General features: G+C 40.9%; 1 protein-coding gene and 1 long non-coding RNA gene across 2 annotated transcripts in view; both read left to right on the top strand.

Moving 5' to 3' along the window:
• The first annotated feature begins 209 nt into the window (after positions 1-209).
• The window catches only part of LOC134585377 (uncharacterized), a 424,726-nt gene continuing 405,405 nt past the window's right edge, over positions 210-19,530 (top strand). Inside the window, exon 1 of the long non-coding RNA XR_010086518.1 lies at positions 210-259. This is a non-coding gene — a long non-coding RNA (uncharacterized LOC134585377). The remainder of the gene's footprint in view (positions 260-19,530) is intronic.
• On the top strand, positions 6,875-7,795 carry LOC134585149 (olfactory receptor 13F1-like). Its single transcript, XM_063440692.1, has one exon. The coding sequence runs from the start codon at positions 6,875-6,877 to the stop codon at positions 7,793-7,795; it is 921 nt and encodes a 306-aa protein (XP_063296762.1).

Genomic DNA, 19,530 nt, shown 5'->3' with positions numbered 1-19,530 from the left:
GTCCACTATATCCTGAGGTGGGGATTATTCCACCTGAAATTCGCCAAACTAGAGCAGGACGTTGCTCTAGTATATGTAAGTAGGATCCTTTACTCTTACTATAATATTTTATATTTACGTACTAGACCATGTGGCGTATTTTACTCTTGTTTTTCATATAACGAATACACTCACCAATGATCTGGAACCTCAAGAAATCCATAGACGGGGATTATTCCATCCAAGCTCTTAACACCGAGCTGATATAGCTCCTCAAAGTGTGAGTGTGAATATAACACCTTTGTTCTTGTGGAATTATATCGTTCATACATACTGTACCATTATTTGTATCTTTGTTTCTCCTTTTTTTTTAAGTTACTCTGCTGGCCAGTATTTCTACTAAACGTATGTACAATTTCTGATCTTTAGCGCTGTTCACCTTTCTATTTTATCTATGCAAAGTAGTAAGGTTAACCCAGTACAAGTGTGATAATAAAATATTGATCTCCAAATCACTAGTTGTCTTTCACACAATCCCATCATATTCAATGTACATGCCACATTTATGTCCATCGTGGGCTGACTTTCACACTAAGAGATCTGAAATTAGCCTAATTATAAAGATATACAAGAGAAAAAAGTGGATAGGGTAGATGCAGCACTTCACAAAAACAAATGTAAAGTGTTGAAAATAGCCCTATACATGGCCTACCTCAGAGCCGCAAAGTAGGGGGTAACCCAGAAAAAATACACAGAAAAGGAGACCCTTCAAACAAGGGGATCCTGAGAAGCAGCTCTGGACACAGAAAAGGCACTTGAATGCCTGGTAACAGGAAAGGTAGAGAGAGTAATAGGAGAGAGAGCAGGTAAAGTGTATCCCTGTACAGTCCCCCCAACCTCCTTAATACACCACTCCTTGCAGAGTAGTAGTAATCAATAGCCCATCATAGGTAATATAAGGAAGGAAAATCCCAACTCTCAAAATACCGCCTGAATAGTACTGCCCGTGGATAACTTCCACCAGGACTAAGGCCAGGTAACCTAAAAACCTGATTACCCTGGTAAACTCAAAAATCACCTCATACTAACTACCTAAGTGCTACCTAAATAAAGTGCAAAATAAACCTAAAAAGAAAAGTAGAGTAAGCGCTCGACGCGCGTTTCAGCGTGGATACACGCCGTCGTCAGGAGCCAGTCAAACACTGTGTGCACTCAAGCCTCTTAAATACCTGACATATCAGGGCGAAAAGTCCTGCAGCTGATCGGAGCGTTTAGGGGGCGTGTATGTGAGCTCCGTTCCGTCCCGCCTCCTTTACTGCGTCATAACCTCCCGCGGCTAAGCATTGGTGGTTATGTGGGTCAATCAAAATCGATCCCACGAAGTCCGCCTCTCCTCACTGCATCACACACTCGACGTCGGTCATAGGCTGACCGACACGTCCGTCAAGTGCGAGCAGGGGGGAGGAGGAATGAGGTTAATGACTAGGTGCCCACAACGTCTCCTTTGTCACTGGGCGGTCCGATCGAGTGGGAGTGTGGAGTCCCGTCTAGGGGGCGGGGCTTTGTCCCACATACTGCGGACCAGTTAGTGAAAAGGGTGCTCACTAAAATGACATATGACTCATACACCTTATAGGGTGTTTGAAGATGGCTAATGTGTAATAGGTGATAGACTTACAAGTGCCTGGGAGTGAAGGGTCGGATGATTTCGACCTCCTCACTACTCCAAAACTGTAAGCTAATTAAACAAAACACCTTTGCAGACCTAATTCAAGAGCTCCACTGTCCAAATAAATATTATTATGCTGTTACATGCTGAGGAGTGTCCATAACTTAACCCCATTTGCAACAATAATAGGACTAGAGAGAGGGAGAATGTAGATTAGACTGCAAGCCATCCCAATTTAAAGGGATAGTCAATAGAAGTGCTGTATAGTCAGGACGGGCCGGTGATGATACACAGTGTGTTCAAAGGAACAAAAGCAAAAAAACTTTATTTTTTACATATGTACACCGTTGTACGGTCAGCAATTTAAAATAACGTAGTCAAAATAGGTGACAAGCCTATTGACCGTGGATGTTGAGTACCCTTAATTCTATAAAAAAGACGTAAACGAAAACCCTTCGTTGAGTCCTTTGGGAGAGAGTGTTTTTAATTTGTAGATCCAATAGGACTCCCTTTGTTTCAATTTACGATCCCAATCACCTTTACGTTGGGTCTGAGGTATTAGTTCTATACCCATGAAACGTAGCCTACTTGATGAGTTGGCATGATGTATCTTCAAATGTCTGGAAATGGGGGTTTCCAATCTCCTTCTGACAGAATTCACATGTTCCCTAATGCGGAATTTAAAAGGACGGAAGGTCTTCCCGACGTACTTAATTCCACATGAGCATGTCAGAAGGTAGATAACCCCCTCCGTACGGCAGTTAAAGAAGGATTGTACGTAGTGGGAATCTTGATTAGAACTATCTGAGAAGGTCCTAGTCTCTTTAGATATAATGTTTTGTTTAATTAGCTTACAGTTTTGGAGTAGTGAGGAGGTCGAAATCATCCGACCCTTCACTCCCAGGCACTTGTAAGTCTATCACCTATTACACATTAGCCATCTTCAAACACCCTATAAGGTGTATGAGTGATATGTCATTTTAGTGAGCACCCTTTTCACTAACTGGTCCGCAGTATGTGGGACAAAGCCCCGCCCCCTAGACGGGACTCCACACTCCCACTCGATCGGACCGCCCAGTGACAAAGGAGACGTTGTGGGCACCTAGTCATTAACCTCATTCCTCCTCCCCCCTGCTCGCACTTGACGGACGTGTCGGTCAGCCTATGACCGACGTCGAGTGTGTGATGCAGTGAGGAGAGGCGGACTTCGTGGGATCGATTTTGATTGACCCACATAACCACCAATGCTTAGCCGCGGGAGGTTATGACGCGGTAAAGGAGGCGGGACGGAACGGAGCTCACATACATGCCCCCTAAACGCTCCGATCAGCTGCAGGACTTTTCGCCCTGATATGTCAGGTATTTAAGAGGCTTGAGTGCACACAGTGTTTGACTGGCTCCTGACGACGGCGTGTATCCACGCTGAAACGCGCGTCGAGCGCTTACTCTACTTTTCTTTTTAGGTTTATTTTGCACTTTATTTAGGTAGCACTTAGGTAGTTAGTATGAGGTGATTTTTGAGTTTACCAGGGTAATCAGGTTTTTAGGTTACCTGGCCTTAGTCCTGGTGGAAGTTATCCACGGGCAGTACTATTCAGGCGGTATTTTGAGAGTTGGGATTTTCCTTCCTTATATTACCTATGATGGGCTATTGATTACTACTACTCTGCAAGGAGTGGTGTATTAAGGAGGTTGGGGGGACTGTACAGGGATACACTTCACCTGCTCTCTCTCCTATTACTCTCTCTACCTTTCCTGTTACCAGGCATTCAAGTGCCTTTTCCGTGTCCAGAGCTGCTTCTCAGGATCCCCTTGTTTCAAGGGTCTCCTTTTCTGTGTAATTATAAAGATAGTTACATAGTTATTTAATAATAATAATGGTTAAAGAAAAACCCGTGTCCCTCAAATTCAAGCTTTAAAGGGACACTATAGTCACAAATAACACTACATCTTAACTTAGTGATTTTGCTGTCTATAGACAGTCCCTGCAGGTTGAGCACTACAAACACGAGAAAAGGCACTCGGACTGCCACTAGAGGTGCTTTCTAGTCCAGTGCTGCACGGTTTGGGGAGTGAAGGCTAGCCCGTCTGGTCCGATCTCACAGAATGGCTATTGTAGCTCAAATTGCTGAAAAACGTAATGCTGATCATGATAGAAAGGTGTCAGAATGCACAGTGCATCACTGTGAAGGGACCAAATTAATTGTAGTTTCTGTTGAAACATAGTATTAGAATACATCTATTTCTTACTTCCTTCTCCAGAGCAAATAGGGACCATGTTATAAGGAATTTCTCTGGTTATTTATTCTATAAATTAGTTTGCTCCCTGATAACTGCATAGAACTAGAACTATATTATCATAGCTGGGATATAAGTTCAAATAAGTTCGCTCACAATAATTATTGGTGTGTACGTTGATTGGAGGAGTATTACATGATGATTAATATTTTGATGAATCATGCCTGTTAGCAATTTTCTAAGTTGAGCATAGAAATATTGTTGGCTGTTTTGATATTTTATTTGATAATAAGTTTGTCTCTGGTGAATTGGCTATCTATTTAAAAGAATAGTTTTGCAAATGTGCTGAAAAGTAGTCATTCATTTGCTCTGTTTGTATTATTGACTCACAGTTACATACTTGCATAGGCTCGAAGGAAATTTGTGTCCATCAAGGTTAGACGTTCTCAAATCTGTTTTTTCCTGAACATTATGTTTTTGCAAGCATTCATACAGCTGCTGTGTAAACATGTGTACACACTCTAATAAAACTACCCCTTCATCCAGATAATTCCACATCCTTATTGTTCTTACTGGGAAAAAAAACTCTTTCCTTTGCCTTGGACTAAATCTCCTTTATTCCAGTCTAAATATATGATGTTGTGTTCTATGTAGAGTCCTCCTTATACATAGATTTCCAAACAATGGTTTGTTTTAGTCCTTAATATATTATCATATTGCTATCGTATACCCTCTATGGTACAATTTTTCTAAACTAAACAGATTCAAACTTGTTAACCAAGCTACATAACTAAATTCTTCCATTCACTTTATAAATTTTTCGGCACTTTTTCTAGTGTCAGAATATCCTTCAATAGCACAGGTTCACAGCTTTTTTAAGATATTGTCTTACCATTGATGTGTTGCTAACCCTCATTCACTACCATTTAGGGTGTGAGTAGCTTGTGCTTTATTCATGCCGAATAGCATAACTTTCCATTCATCTACATTAAATTTCATCTGCCATTTGAGTGCTTAGTCCCCCCATCTATCAAAATCCATGTACAGCAAAGCAATATACTGTTCAAATTGAGAGAAAATAATAAGGTGGGGTGGGAAACCACTCACTCAAAGTAGGCAGTACCTACTCCACCCGAGAGGATCTCCAGGAATTTACAATATCATTACATACATAGTTACATCGCTGAAAAGAGACTTGCGTCCATCAAGTTCAGCCTTCCTCACATATGTTTTTGCTGTTGATCCAAAAGAAGGCAAAAAACCTAGTCTGAAGCTCTTCCAATTTTGCAACAAACTAGGAAAAAAATCCTTCTTGACCCCAAAATAGTAGTCAGATGTCTCCTTGGATCAAACAGCTATTACCCCACTAATTAGAAATTATATCCCTGTATGTTATGTTTTTGCAAGTATTTATCCAATTGCAGTTTAAACATCTGTATAGACTCTGACAAAGCAATCTCTTCAGGCAGAGAATTCCATGTCCTTATTGCTCTTACTGTAAGAAAACTTTTCTTTGCCTTAGATGAAATCTCCTTTCTTCCAGCCTAAATGTGTGACCTCGTGTCATTGTAGTGGTATAAACCTTTATTAATATAGATAACCGGATAAGTAAATAATAAGTACAAAATGTATATGTGCAAATCCAAGTGGTATAAAAAAATAATATCTACCATAGTGATACACCTTTAAAATACTAGGGGGGCTTGTCTCAAGTGCCAAATTCATATACTAGAGGAACTTGTGTAAACACAATATAAATCCTTGATTGGATTGGTAAGCATATAGATACCTCTAGAGTATATGAATATTAATTGGTTAAGTCTGAGAAATAAAGAGACTGTATGGAGCGACAGGTGGGGGAACCAGAATTGGTAATAATCTCACACTATGTATCAACTTCACTCTAACACGTATGGTGAAGGATACATTAAGTTAAACAAAGTTGCACTTCTGTGCTTGTGCTTAGTCCTAATGGATTTATAGCTCATACGTAATCCCACATCTAATGGGTGCAGAAACGAGGGTACCCCATATCAAGACAGCATGGAGATTAAAGCTTCATGCACCCCAAGACTGGAGGAAGCTAGATGTTAATGTAGTTATCGCGTTAATATAGTAGAGGGTAGCCGGTAGTCAATGCCATCCAGAGTGGAAATAGCACATAGCTTTGTTCCACGGCAGCTAATTGATAGTTCCCTCCTGCCTGTGATAGTAAAGACCATGAGATTGTGAAATAAATAATCTATGCCGAAAGTCTAAGTCTAATAGAGAATCTTCCCACTGCTGCTTCAAGGCAGCCTATCAAATCAGTCACCACTTAGTCTATAACAGTCAAACAGTAATTTTGGTTCAGATCCATATTAACCCAAACAGGACAGACATCCCAGATAACAAAAGTTAAAAGCAAAGTGAGTGCATCGGCAAGAAAATTGCCGATTTGCTTTTAACTTTTTGTTATCTGGAGGGCGCTTTTCTTGCTGATGCACTCACTTTGCTTTTAACTTTTTGTTATCTGGAGGGCGATTTTCTTGCCGATGCACTCACTTTGCTTCTAACTTTTTTGTTATCTGGGATGTCTGTGATTATCTATGAGAAGCTTTTGAATGGACCTCAGCTCAGCCTCCATGACAGGGGTACGATGAGCAGAACAAGAGAGCTTGCCCAGCAATGCCTATAGGGCATTTTTCTATCCTAACTTAAAAATGGTTAGAGAAACTCTTTAATAACTGATCACTGTGTTATTGCTTTAGTGTGTAACGTGTTCTGGGTGAGGACACTGTTTAATATTTGTGAGATAAATAAATACTTCATAAATTTGCTTCCCATCGCCGTAGAAAGATATCTGCTGGTGCTTGTATATATAGCTACGTAAAATATTATTTACTTTTTTTAATCATTAATTTATATTCATGACATCATATTTAATCTCCAATAAATGCCTGAATTAATATGATTTCTCATATTTGTTGTTACAGTTATTAATACTCCATGGGAAATTGGAACCAGACTTCTCTAACAGAATTTATTTTAACTGGACTTTCGCTGAACGTAGGGATTCAACTATTCCTTTTTGTTTTGTTTTTATTAATGTACATATTAACTGTTTGTGGGAATATTGTTTTAATATGTACAGTTATAGTCAGCTCTCATATGCACACTCCGATGTACTATTTTTTATGCAATTTATCATTTCTTGATTTGTTCTACATATCAATTACTGTCCCAAAAATGTTATCTGACATATTTATTATAGGAGGGGGAAGAATTTCATTCATTGGGTGCATGATACAAATGGACATCAGTCTTTTTCTGGGAGAAACTGAATGTATCCTGCTTGCCGTAATGGCGTATGATCGCTATGTAGCAATATGCCTTCCTCTGCATTACATGGTCATTATGAGCCGGAAGGTGTGTAAAAATATTACAATTATTATGTGGCTGGGTTGCTTTACATTAACTACTCTACCTTCCATCTTAAAACCACTCACATTCTGCTCTAGAAACAAGATTAATCATTTCACCTGCGAGAGTTTAGCAATTCTAGAACTTGCATGCGGAGACACGTCATTTCATGAAACGCTGATCTTTTTCGTAAGCATATTTACACTTTTATCACCTTTTGCTTTCATTCTCACAACATATCTCTGCATTATAAGATCAATATTGAACATAACATCTGTGACTGGAAGGAATAAGGCTTTTTCCACGTGTGCCTCCCATCTGACTGTTGTATTAATGTTTTATGGGACCAGCATGAATATGTACATGGGGCTCGGAAAAGCCTTTCCAGAGAGTCAAAAATATGTCAGCATTATTTATGTTATTGTAACTCCCATGTTAAACCCTTTGATTTACAGTTTGAGAAATAATGATGTGAAAGTTGCAGTTAAAAAAATGTTTGGTCAATAAATAACATACTTCAGCACCTTCATAAACTTACTACATTGTATAACTCCTTCTGCCACTTAGTGCTATGACGTAATTTCATGAGCCCCCATTATGTCATTGTAAAATGGCTAAAATTTCTATTGCTGGAGTCCAGACCCACCTTTCATCTTTCCAGCGTTTTTGTGAAGTCCCTACCCTAGAATATGAGAAGCTCTCCCTAGCTGCTCCCACCTCCTATAACCTCTGATCCAGTACCAGTCAAACTGCACCAACCCTGAACATATTAACTTAATAATAAATAAATAGATAGATAACCTTTAATATATTGACTTGATAATATGTCTTTGTAATCCAATCAGAATGCACAACATGATTATTTTCATTCACAGAGAACATTTTAAGTCTTTCTTAAAATATTTTTAGAGATAAAGTAAATAATACATGTTATATTCATCTGCTACCAATGTTTGCTCAATTCGATGTAGCGTACAGAAATGCCATTTTTGAAGCATTTGTAAATATATTATTAGCTTATAATGCTCTGGATAAAGACACTTTTTTATCCTTAGATTGAGCATAATATCCATTGGACGTCTTTGATTATAGTTTATATGTTTAAACGTATCTAACTATGTCTACTTGATCTTTTTTTTATTATGCCTGCTGTTACTATTCTTCTGGAAGATGAAGAGCCTACATTGTTTATGGATATAAATTTGAGCGTTTAAATGGGAGACACACTACTCATAAATAATATATACAATTTCCAGTCCTATGTTACAAGCCAAGCCTTAAAGCTTACTCAGCCCTGCAAGCATGGAGAATAAATGACATATTCACCAAGACTGAATTTCAACCCAGCAAGACTGAACTTTCTCTTGTCAATGCCTACTGGCTGGTGGAAATATGGAGCCCTGATAGAACAATACTTGAGGTTTTCTGGATATTTTGTCATACTGCTCTCATAGAACATAAATGCTATTATAAGGGTAACGTATGATAGGAAACACATACATGATAAGCATTTTGAAGTTTATCTGTCGAATTAATGTTAAATACTGATCACATACATTCATAGACATAATGCTAAAATAAAAGTATATTCAACAGAAGAGGGGAAGAGATAGAGACAGGTGGAAGATCAGACTTTGCCTGCTGACTCATAAAATAATTTGTAAATTTAATGGTGCCATCCCAGCTGATGTTAATTTTCCATAGTTATAGAAGGTCAACTCTGTTTTGCTAGAAGTCAACAGACCACACATCAATGCATTCATTCTAAAGTAACTCTGGACTTAACTCTATACTAATCATAAAGTGTTTGGTGCCAACATGTTTTTAAAACTGCTTCCTCTTCTAAATATCATTTTAGGTGCTGGGGTAACTTGTTTTTTCAGTAGAAGTGGCCTGCGCATTATACTGTCTTATAAAAGAACAACCAAAGTTTCTATCAGGCACTGAATTTGTCATCTTTTTCTATCGATCTGAGAAACTCGATGAATTTCTTCTTCTAAAAAAGTGTCAGAATATCCTTTTTCTAAAAACTTATCCTTTAAAATTGGAGTTTGTTCTAAAAAAACTTTGTGTGTCTGTGCAGTTACGTTTTATTCTTGTAAATTGGCTTCTTGGAACACTGCGGAGCCAACTTGGATGGTTACCACTATTAGTATGAATAAAGGAATTGGCATCTCTGGGGTTTAAAAAATGATTGTCTTCCTCTTTTAGGCTTTAAAACCGAAAAGTGATGTTGATTTCTACACATCCTTCCGATACCCCTGAGGAAGTCCTACATAGGATGAAACACGTAGGGCTTTTAGACTTACATAGTGTTTGCATTGTATTATATTTCATTTGTATCCTGAGTTTGTTGCTGCTCGTTTGTTCCTGTGGACACATGTATCCTTCCTGATTAATTGTGTGATCCAGACAACGGGAGCTTGTTGATGTGCCATAATTTGGTTTTAGAGTACAACGTGAATAAAGTCATTTCATTGTATCTGATTTGCTGCACTATGTGTTTGTATTTTTTGCTTCCCTTATATGTATGCAACTATTGGGAAGAGGACATAAGAAGGACGTATACGTTTAAGCCTTACTACATGCCTGATACTAACGTACCTTTGTGAATGCAATAATAACCGAAATCTTATTATTGGTGTCACACAGTATCACACGATTTGTTTTTTTTTTTTTTAATATATTTTCTGTAGATTGTATAGCTATGTGTATGTAACAGAAGATTTGAGGGATCTTCTTACAATTTATTCAAGGGTAAATTAATACTTTTTTTCTTTTGACCGATTGTTTGTGGAGTATATTTTTGTGTTTTAGGAAACCATGTTTGTATTTCTAACGCTAGTGTTCCTTTAACCTCATTTACTGTAGTTACAATAGCAATGTTTTAGGAAAATCTAGTCACACAAAGTCACACTATCACAACATTTTGATATAGATAAACTTTTAGGAAAATGTAAAATTGAATGGTTGAATAGGACTTTAATTGCCTCCAGTAAGGATATCTTCTGGATAGAAAAAATAAATAAATATTTATTGTCATTTATTGTCATTTTCTTTTTCGTGATGTCTTTTTATTTATTTTTTAACAAAGTTATATACAGAAAATTGTGGTCACGAAATTGTGGTCATATATTCCAAACTTTATGCAGTTCGTAATTAGAAGTCACAGAAAAAGGAATGAAAATACAAACAGAATAAATACAAAGTAATGTAAAAATGGTCGATATTTGTAATAAAACTAAAAAATAATATACTAACTCCTGGATCAGAAAAGGCCTTAAAGACATAAAAGAAGTATAGCTACTTTAGGTAGAATTGTCACCAATTTCTAATACTGTTTGGGTTATTAATAGGAAGTGGTGCAACTTTGTTACAGTTTTGTTTGTGCATATATTTTCTTTTGACTCCTCCATGTTTTTGATTTGTAAACCTCTCCCAACAGTTTTGTCTTTCCGCTTTTTTTGTTGTTGTCATTTTCAATGTTTTAAAATCAAGTTTCTGGAAGAGTGGCAGATATTCTAAAAACAGGCAAGCAGGTTTCTATGGTCTTCCTTTTTGTTTAAAGAATAAAAAGTACTTTAAATTGAGAATGTGCCTTTTATTTTATAGTAATAATACTCATTTGTCTTATTTTGTGAATGTAATCAATGGTAAAATCATCATGAGCAAAAAAAAAAGTAAAACATTTAAAAAGAGGATTAAAAAGTGTCAGAAAGACAGATTATTTTGGGTCATCACAGGAAAAGCAGAAAGCAAAGTCACAAATATACACTGAACAAAATTATAAATGCAAAACTTTTGTTTTTGCCCCCATTTTTCATGAGCTGAACTCAAAGATCCAAGACATTTTCTATGCACACAAAAGGCCTATTTCTCTCAAATATTGTTCACAAATCTGTCTAAATCTGTGTTAGTGAACACTTCTTCTTTGCCGAGATAATCCATCCACCTCACAGGTGTGGCATATCAAGATGTTGATTAGACAGCATGATTATTGCACAGGTATTCCATAGGCTGGCCACAATAAAAGGCCACTTTAACCCCTTAAGGACAGAGCTTCAGAAGGTTAGTTTGACACTTTTTATGTAGCCATTTCATCTCCAATCTCTGCTAAATATTGGAGTAAAATTGTGTTTTTTCTTTATTTTGGCATATACACATATAACAAGGTTTTTGTAATGTGTATTTCGTAAATCTGGTGTGTGCTATTCCTGCACAGAACCCCATATTCTGTTCAGCTACATCTGCTGAGTATAACGATACCCCCATTGTGTGCCTTTGGCACTTTTCTGTGAAGCTACAATGCCATATAAGAGACAAGGCTATTTCAGTTTCTATAGTTAGAATTTTCGTAGATGGATTTGATGGGCCTATGTCTCATTTTAGGGTATTCTAGCAGTGTGACTGTTTAAATAACTCCACAAAGGGCTTTCATTTGATAAAGCTAGCCACCCCAGGGTATCTTATATGGTGTATATTGTGCCTTAACTTGTCACCATTTTTTCACCAATTTATGTCAATGTTTGTGGTAAGGAGGGGAAAAAAATTGAATTTTTACATATATGTTGCATTTTTGCTGAGTATTTCTTACACTTAATATGTACCACTGTCATAAAAATCCCCAAATTATACACAGTTACACCTTCTGAGTAAAACAATATGCCCAATGTATGACCTAGACACTATTTTGTGAAGTTACAGTGCTGTAAAAGAGACGTGACAAGTTCAGTTTTTTTTTTCAATACTTTATTTTTGTGTGAAAGTCTTGTTACATCAGTAGCTTACATTATTCGTTGTACATTGAATATATGACATGAGTATTAACAGTATTCCTGGTTTATTACAGGTATGCCTTTGTCTACCAACTTTATCATGCCTATCCTATAACAGAGACATTTCACTTTTTGTATTTTTCACTTAACTTGAATATCGAACCAGCAGAATTTATCAATCGACAAACTATCTACGCCGGTGAGACTGTTGTTGCGTAATTAATGTCAAAATTCGGTTGGGGGTTGTGTCACCAATCCCTACTGTTGCGGTCCTGGTCCGGCCAGGAGTTATTATGTCAGTGGTGCGCGTGGATTAGTGGCCTTTCTCCCATTCCGATATTAGAAAATAGATGAAGAGGAAAAGAGAAGATAGTCTGAAAGTATATGAAGAGGAGGAATAGAGATATGGAAAAAGAGAGGGGGGAGGGAGTGCGTCATTCCTGTGTAGCGTGGGGGTGTCCGATGTCTCACGTTCCCTTCCTGACTTATTTATGTCCTGGAAGAGTTTGCTACTTTTCCATGGTTCCCATATGTTTTCAAATCTAGACATGGAGCCTCTAACCCTGCCCGTCAAATTATCCATTAAGTATACTTCTTTCAGGTTGGAGATCCCCTTCCGTATGGGAGGTAAGTCCATCTTACTTTGTGTATTAATTTTTGTTCCCTGTTAGTCCAGTCGTCTAAAGCTCTATTCAATAAGTATGTCCAAGGGTTAAGCTCGGGTGCCCTGTGGAAGATCTTTTTAAGTAAGTCGAAGATTTTCGACCAGTAGTTTTGTACCCGTGGGCTTTCCCACCACATGTGGAGATATGTGCCCCTGTGGCCACATCCCCTCCAGCAGTCGTCGGACGGTGTTTGGTGCATGTGGAATAGTTTGACCGGGGTGGCGTACCACCGAAACATAGTTTTATAGGATTGCTCCTGGAGGGATACACATATGGACACTGCAGTATTCGCTTCCCATATTTGTCTCCACTCCACTCCCTCTAGGACCTCACCTAGTTCCCTTTCCCATGTTTCTGTATATGTTAATGTACCCCATTCTTCGGTTTCTGCGCAAATGTGTGCATACAGTGTAGTAATGAGTCCGGATGGCGCGGTTTCGTTTAGGCACATTTTCTCATAGAACGTCAACGGGGCTTTCCCTGCTCTTTGTATGTGAGGGCTACGTACATAATCTTTGATTTGTAGGTACCTAAAAAATCCCTAGGGGTGAGATGGGTCACCTGTTTTAGTTGTTCGAATGTAACTATGCCATTGCTCTCAAATAGGTGGCAAATTCTCTGTAAACCTGCTTTTTACAGATTCGCGAATTCCCTAGCCGCCATTCCCGGGGGGAAGGCCCTGTTTCTCAAGAGCGGGGTAAGTGGGGATGGGGAGGTCGCTAGTTTAGTACCGCTGGACAGGTGGTTCTCAGTATTGGCCTGTCTTCTCTGGGCACCCACATATGATATTGCGGTAAGTCTGGGCCGGTGAGGAGGGACTCCAAGTCCACCCATCTTCTCACCTCCAATGGTGCTTGCCACATGGCCACCTGCGCTAGTTGTGCAGCTAAATAATAGAAATAAAAGTGTGGGAGCCCTAACCCCCCTCTCTGTTTGTGTCTATATAATATGTTTCGGGAAATTCTGTGCCGTCTATTTTGCCAAATGAAGTCCCGACAGCCTTTTGCAATGGGGCTAGATCAGATTTTAGTAGTTTAACGGGTAACGCCTGAAAGAGAAATAGGATGCGGGGTAGCACATTCATCTTTACTGCGTGAATACACCCGATCCAAGATATAGGTTTATCTAGCCACTTATCCATATATTGTATTAGGGTTCACATAAGTGGGGTATAGTTTATATGATAAAGTTTGGCCGGGTCCTTTGGAAGTTGGATCCCTAAGTATCTTATGTGGTCTTTAGCTATGGGAATATTATACGTTGCCCCCAGCTCCGGACAGGCCCAAGATTAGGGCACTTGATTTTTCTAGATTAGCCCTATAGCCTGAGAATTCTCCGAATCGTGCCAGGACTTCTTGCAGAGCATCTATGGAATCTTTTGGTTCTGTAATCGTCAGTAGGACGTCGTCTGCATAGGCAGAAACTAGAAACTCCTGTCCTCCCACTGTTATGCCGTGTATACGTTGGTGTTTGCGTAGAGCTTGTAAGGGTCAGCACAAACAATAGCGGGTCCCATTGCCCAGTTTAAAGGGTGTGGACCTCGCTCCAGTGATTTTAACTTGCGCATATACTTGGTTGTACATAGCTTTAATCGTGGCCACGTATTTTTCTGGGAATCCCAGGAATTCTAGGAGACGAAACAGATAGGGCCATTTGACCCTGTCGAAGGCCTTTTCAGCATCTATTGCTATTATTGCTGTAGGTGTGTCTGTGGTTTGCTGATGCCATATGAGGTCTATGTTCCTTCTAGTATTTTCAAACAGTTGTCGATCTGGTATAAAGCCCACCTGGTCTGGGTGTATCAGCATTTTCAAGTGAGGGTTGAGGCAATCTGCCAGGACCTTCACTAAAAATCTTTATGTCATGATTGATCAATGAGATGGGTCTATAGTTATCTGGAAGTAGGGGGTCTCTACCCAGTTTCTGAAGAAGGATTATGTTAGCCAGGGACATTCCACTCTCCAGGCTGCCGCCTTCCATAAAATCGTTGAAAAGTCGTTCTAAGCGGGGTGTAAGTTCTTCTCTATATGTTTTATAATAGGCCCCGTCAAACCCGTCCGGACCTGGAGCTTTATTGCCCTTAAGTTGTGCTATTGCCCTGTCTATTTCGTCTCCGGTGATGGCTTCGTTCATGAGCGTTGCTGCCACCATCGGAAGTTTAGGAAGGTCTAAATTGCTTAAAAACATGATCTCACTTGCTGCCGTCTGTGCGGTGGGATCTCTTGGAGTATGGTTGTAGAGCTTCTTGTACTAGTCTGTGAAGACTTGTGCTACTTCTGTCGGGGTGTTTTTTTTCAATTTGACAATTTTTATTGTTTTGCAAAGTAAAACTTGGGGTATAGAAGAGAGTGGGGGGGTACATTGTTTGTTCAACACAAATCACACTTCTCAATCTTTTCGTTGGTACAGTAGGCTTAGTATTACATCCCAGTGTAAACTCTCTTATTCCTGGCTAGTCCCCGTGTGCCTTACTTGTATTCAGGGTCTAAGATCCCCTCCGGTGTGTATCTACTCTCTCTCATTGCCTACGGCAGGCCATCTGCTCTTGGGTGTTACTTGTTCTGTACCTACTTTTGCGGTTGTCTTGTGCGGTTATTTAGGCCCTCCCGTACTCTTCTTCAGGGGGGGATGGGTTATAAACCAGGTGTGAGGGGGAGAGGGGGAGAGGGGGGGAAGGGAGCGAGTTTCCCATGTCATGTCCATCTGCCGCTCAAGTTCTTGCTACAGTCGGGATCCCTTTGGGGTTGTAACCTGTTGGTTGGTCCTTCTAATGTGACTAACAGTTGTGTCTCTTAAGTCCGGGACTTCTATCCTGTCCTGTGGGTGTCCTGCCCTGTCCTTTCTATATCCCTCTTCTGTCGTTGGTTCGAACCTGCTGTATAAAGCGTGTGTGGAATGTCCACTCTAATGCTCTTCGTTATTGTGAGCTTCCCATCTAGTTATGGCCTCCCTGAATCTCTGGTTGTTGCCTTGTGCTTGTCTGGTCACGGCTTCATACCGTAAGTTAGTAGATATTTGTTTCTTCAGGGAGGGTATTGTCTGTGCTGTAGTAGACTTCCATTCCCTGGCTATGAGTGTCAGTGCTGCTACGAGGATGTGGAAGGTCAGGATTGTCTCGTTGTTTCGTCGGGAGCTCATGTTCATGAATAGGAGACATAGTTCTGGAGTTATCGTGACGCTACTGTCTACTGTCATCTTGATAATGGCTCCCACTTCCTCCCAACAGGGTCTAATCTCCTTGCATGTCCACCAAATATGGTACATTGCTCCTTCCTCCTCCCCACAACGCCAGCATTGGGTTGGCGTTCCCGGGTATATGTGTGCCAGCCTTGTCGGTACCATGTACCACCTATAATACACCTTCCTCATCAGTTCTAAGTGCGATGTGCAGGAAGACCTCCCTCTGTACGCTGTGAGTGCTTTCGACCATTGTGTTGCCTCGAACGCTTTCCCCAGGTCTGCCTGCCAGGCTACTCTGAACCTATCCGGAGGAGCTGGAGTGGGATCCATTAGGAGTGAGTAACATAGTGAGATAGTCCCCTTCTTATGTTTGGGGTTCAGACATGTTAGTTCAAATTTTCTAAGTGTACTTGGGCCCTCTTTAGTGGGTGTCTGGGATCCAAGCATCGATTTAAGTTGTAGGTATGGGAATAGGAGTTTAGGGGGTAGCCGGAACTTGTCCTGGAGTGTGGGGAACGGCAGTATGTCCTGCACTTTTACTAGATCCTTTATGTGTGTGCAGCCCCTCTGGGCCCATTCCCTATGTGCCAGGGTGTCATTGATCACGGTTAAGCTAGATAGTGGCGCTAGATAGTGTCAGGGATGTCAGGGCCTCTTTAACCTTGTACCACGTCCTTAACAAGGTTTTTGTGGCTTGTAGCATGTTGGGTTGTATTGTCCTCATCTGCTTGGGCACCCAAAGTAGCTGTCTAAGTGTGGTTCCCTGTATCCAGTGGTCCTCTATATCTATCCACTGTGGGGAGGAGCCTCTTGATTGCATTTCCACCACTGGCGCCAGTAATGTCGCCTGGTAGTAGGACCTAACATTGGGGAGTGCCAGTCCCCCTTCTTGGGTTGGCCTGTAGAGGTATTTTGACGCTAATCTCACTTTCTTGTTGGCCCAGATGAATTTTGAAATCAGTGTCTGAGTCTTGTGTAAGTAGGAGGTCGGTACATCTATCTGCAGCGTCCGAAAGAGATACTGTAGACTGGGGAGGAGAGACATTTTAACTGCTGCCATTCTCCCCAGCCAGGAGAGGTATTTGTCTCCCCATCCATTCAGTCTGGTTTCTAGTTCCCTGTATAGGGTCTCGTAGTTTGCCTTGAACAGGCCACCCATTGACTTAGTCAATTTAATTCCCAGAAATGTGACGTGGTCTGTCCTCCAGTCTAGCTCAAACTTTCCCTGCAGCACTTGCATTGTGTCATTGGGTATCCCTATTCCTAGGGCCTGGGTCTTTGTCACGTTCAGTTTGTAATACGAACTGTCCCCGTATTCCCTTATTACATTTAGAAGGTTCGGCATGGAGATCAGCGGTTGGGTCAGGGTCAGCAGTACGTCGTCCGCAAACAGATTAGCCTTATATTCTCTCTTCCCTATAGTCACCCCATGAATAGATTCGTGCTGTCTGATCCTGGCTGCTAGTGGTTCCAATGCCATGACGTACAGCAGGGGTGAAAGAGGGCACCCCTGCCTCGTCCCATTGGAAATGCTAAAGGGTTCAGATAGGAAACCTGCGTTGAGTACCTGTGCGGTTGGAGGGCTATACAGTGCCTTGACCGCTGACCTGAACCCTTCTGGCATGCCAAATTTGGTCATAATAGTTTCCAGGAATGTCCAGTGCAGGCGGTCAAAGGCTTTCTCCGCGTCCAGGGACACGATCAGTCCTCCCCCTTTGTGCAGTTTGGGCAAGCTGTGTAGTATATCCAGTACTTTGCATGTGTTTTCCGCCCCCTGTCTCCCTGACACAAACCCGACCTAGTCGTTGTGAATTAGCTCTGGGAGGATGGTGCTCAGTCTGGTTGAGAATAGTTTGGTGAATATCTTTGCGTCCGTATTGAGCAGGGATATGGGTCTGAAGTTTTGGGGGTATACGGGTGGTTTCCCTGGTTTTGGCTATGTAATGATATGTGCTAGCAACATATCTCGTGGTAGGGTCTGTGTGCTGGTCGCCTCCGTGTATGTGAGTGCGAGTTGGGGCACCAGAATGTGTTGAAACTGTATATAATAGGTGTTGTCCAGCCCATCCGGACCTGGGGCTTTGCCCTTCGGCAGGTTTTTTATCACTGAGTGGAGTTCCTCTCCGGTTATGGACTTAATGAGGTCATCGGCCTGTTGTGGTGTGAGTGTCGGTAGATCTATCTTATCCAAGTATGAATTGATGTGTTCCTGTGTGGGCTGAAATGTGGATTTATTTGTGTTCAAATTGTACAGGGTGGCATAATATGCTGCAAATTCGTTGCAGATATCTTTAGGGATCATTTTCTTTTCTCCCGATGGGGTCATAAGGTAGGCTATTTTTTGGTTCGCACTTTGTTCTCGCAGCTTCCTAGCTAGGAGTTTGCTAGCTTTGTTCCCCTGTGTGTATTGTCTCGCTTTTAGTCTCTGGAGCATATAGGCCGTTTGCTCTAGTGCTTGTTGGTGTAACTTGTGTGTGATGGTGGAAATTTGCCTTTTTAATTCAGGGGTCGGTGATAGTTGGTTGAGGGTGTTCAATTGGTGGAGTTCTTTCCTCCATTGGGTGGTTTGGGCCGTGGCCTGTTTAAGTAGGAATGCCGCTCGCTTTATAAATTTCCCCCTAATCACTGCTTTGTGAGCAGCCCATATTGTGCTCTGGGGCATCCCTGCGGTGGTGTTCTCCTGAAAGTATTTATTTAGAGCCTCCTCCACTTCTCTTTTAAATGTGGGGTCTGTGATCAAGGAAGCATTCAGCCTCCAAGGGCTTCGCTGTTTATAGTCGTATTGGTCCCTGACTGTCAGTGTAACCGGGGCATGGTCTGTCCAGGTAATCTGGCCTATGTCGCAACTTGATATTTGGTTCAGTCCCTGACCCTGAATGAGAATCCCGTCTATTCTTGAGTATGTATTATGGACCTGCGAGAAGTGTGTGTATGTTTTCTCCGAGGTATTGGTGATTCTCCACGTATCGTAGTAGTGGTGTATACTAAGGAGTTTCTGTATCTGTTTGCACTGCCTGTTCAGTATTCTATATCTCTGGCTATGTCCTGAAATGTTTGTGTCTAGTTTCGGGTCCCAGACATGGTTAAAGTCCCCACAGATTATGCCTTTCCCTTCCTGTAGAGTTTGCAGTTTTTGGAGTACATGGTTCAGGAACTGACTCTGTTTCGTGTTGGGGGAGTAAACACTCGTTATTGTGTATTTCATGTTATTAATAGTACATTTTACAATTATATACCTCCCGTTTTCGGCCACCTCTGTAGAAATCAAGGTAAACGCTACTTTCCCAGATATCAATATGGACGTCCCCTTAGATTTGGTAGAGGACGTCGCATGGAATTGGTGCGGGAATGCCGTCCTAGACGGCGGAATGTAGTTATCGGTTTTGTAATGCGTCTCTTGGAGACAAACGATGTCTGCATCTAGTCTTTGTAGTTTCCTATGTAGCTGATGTCATTTGACCGGCAGATTTAACCCTCTAACGTTTAGAGAGGAAATTTTCATGGGGGTTTATACCCTATCTGTTTATTGAAGGATATGTCAATAGGTGAGTTCTAGCACGGGGGGTTTGCTCGCCCCAGCAGCATCAAGTCGAGCGACCTTCCCCTAAAAGAGGGTAGGGTG

Source organism: Pelobates fuscus, chromosome 2 (genome assembly GCF_036172605.1).
Source record: "Pelobates fuscus isolate aPelFus1 chromosome 2, aPelFus1.pri, whole genome shotgun sequence".
In the NCBI taxonomy this organism is placed as follows: Eukaryota; Metazoa; Chordata; class Amphibia; order Anura; family Pelobatidae; genus Pelobates; species Pelobates fuscus.
The sequence above is the reverse complement of the archived record's forward strand: the minus strand, read 5'-3'. Positions and strand labels throughout refer to the sequence as shown.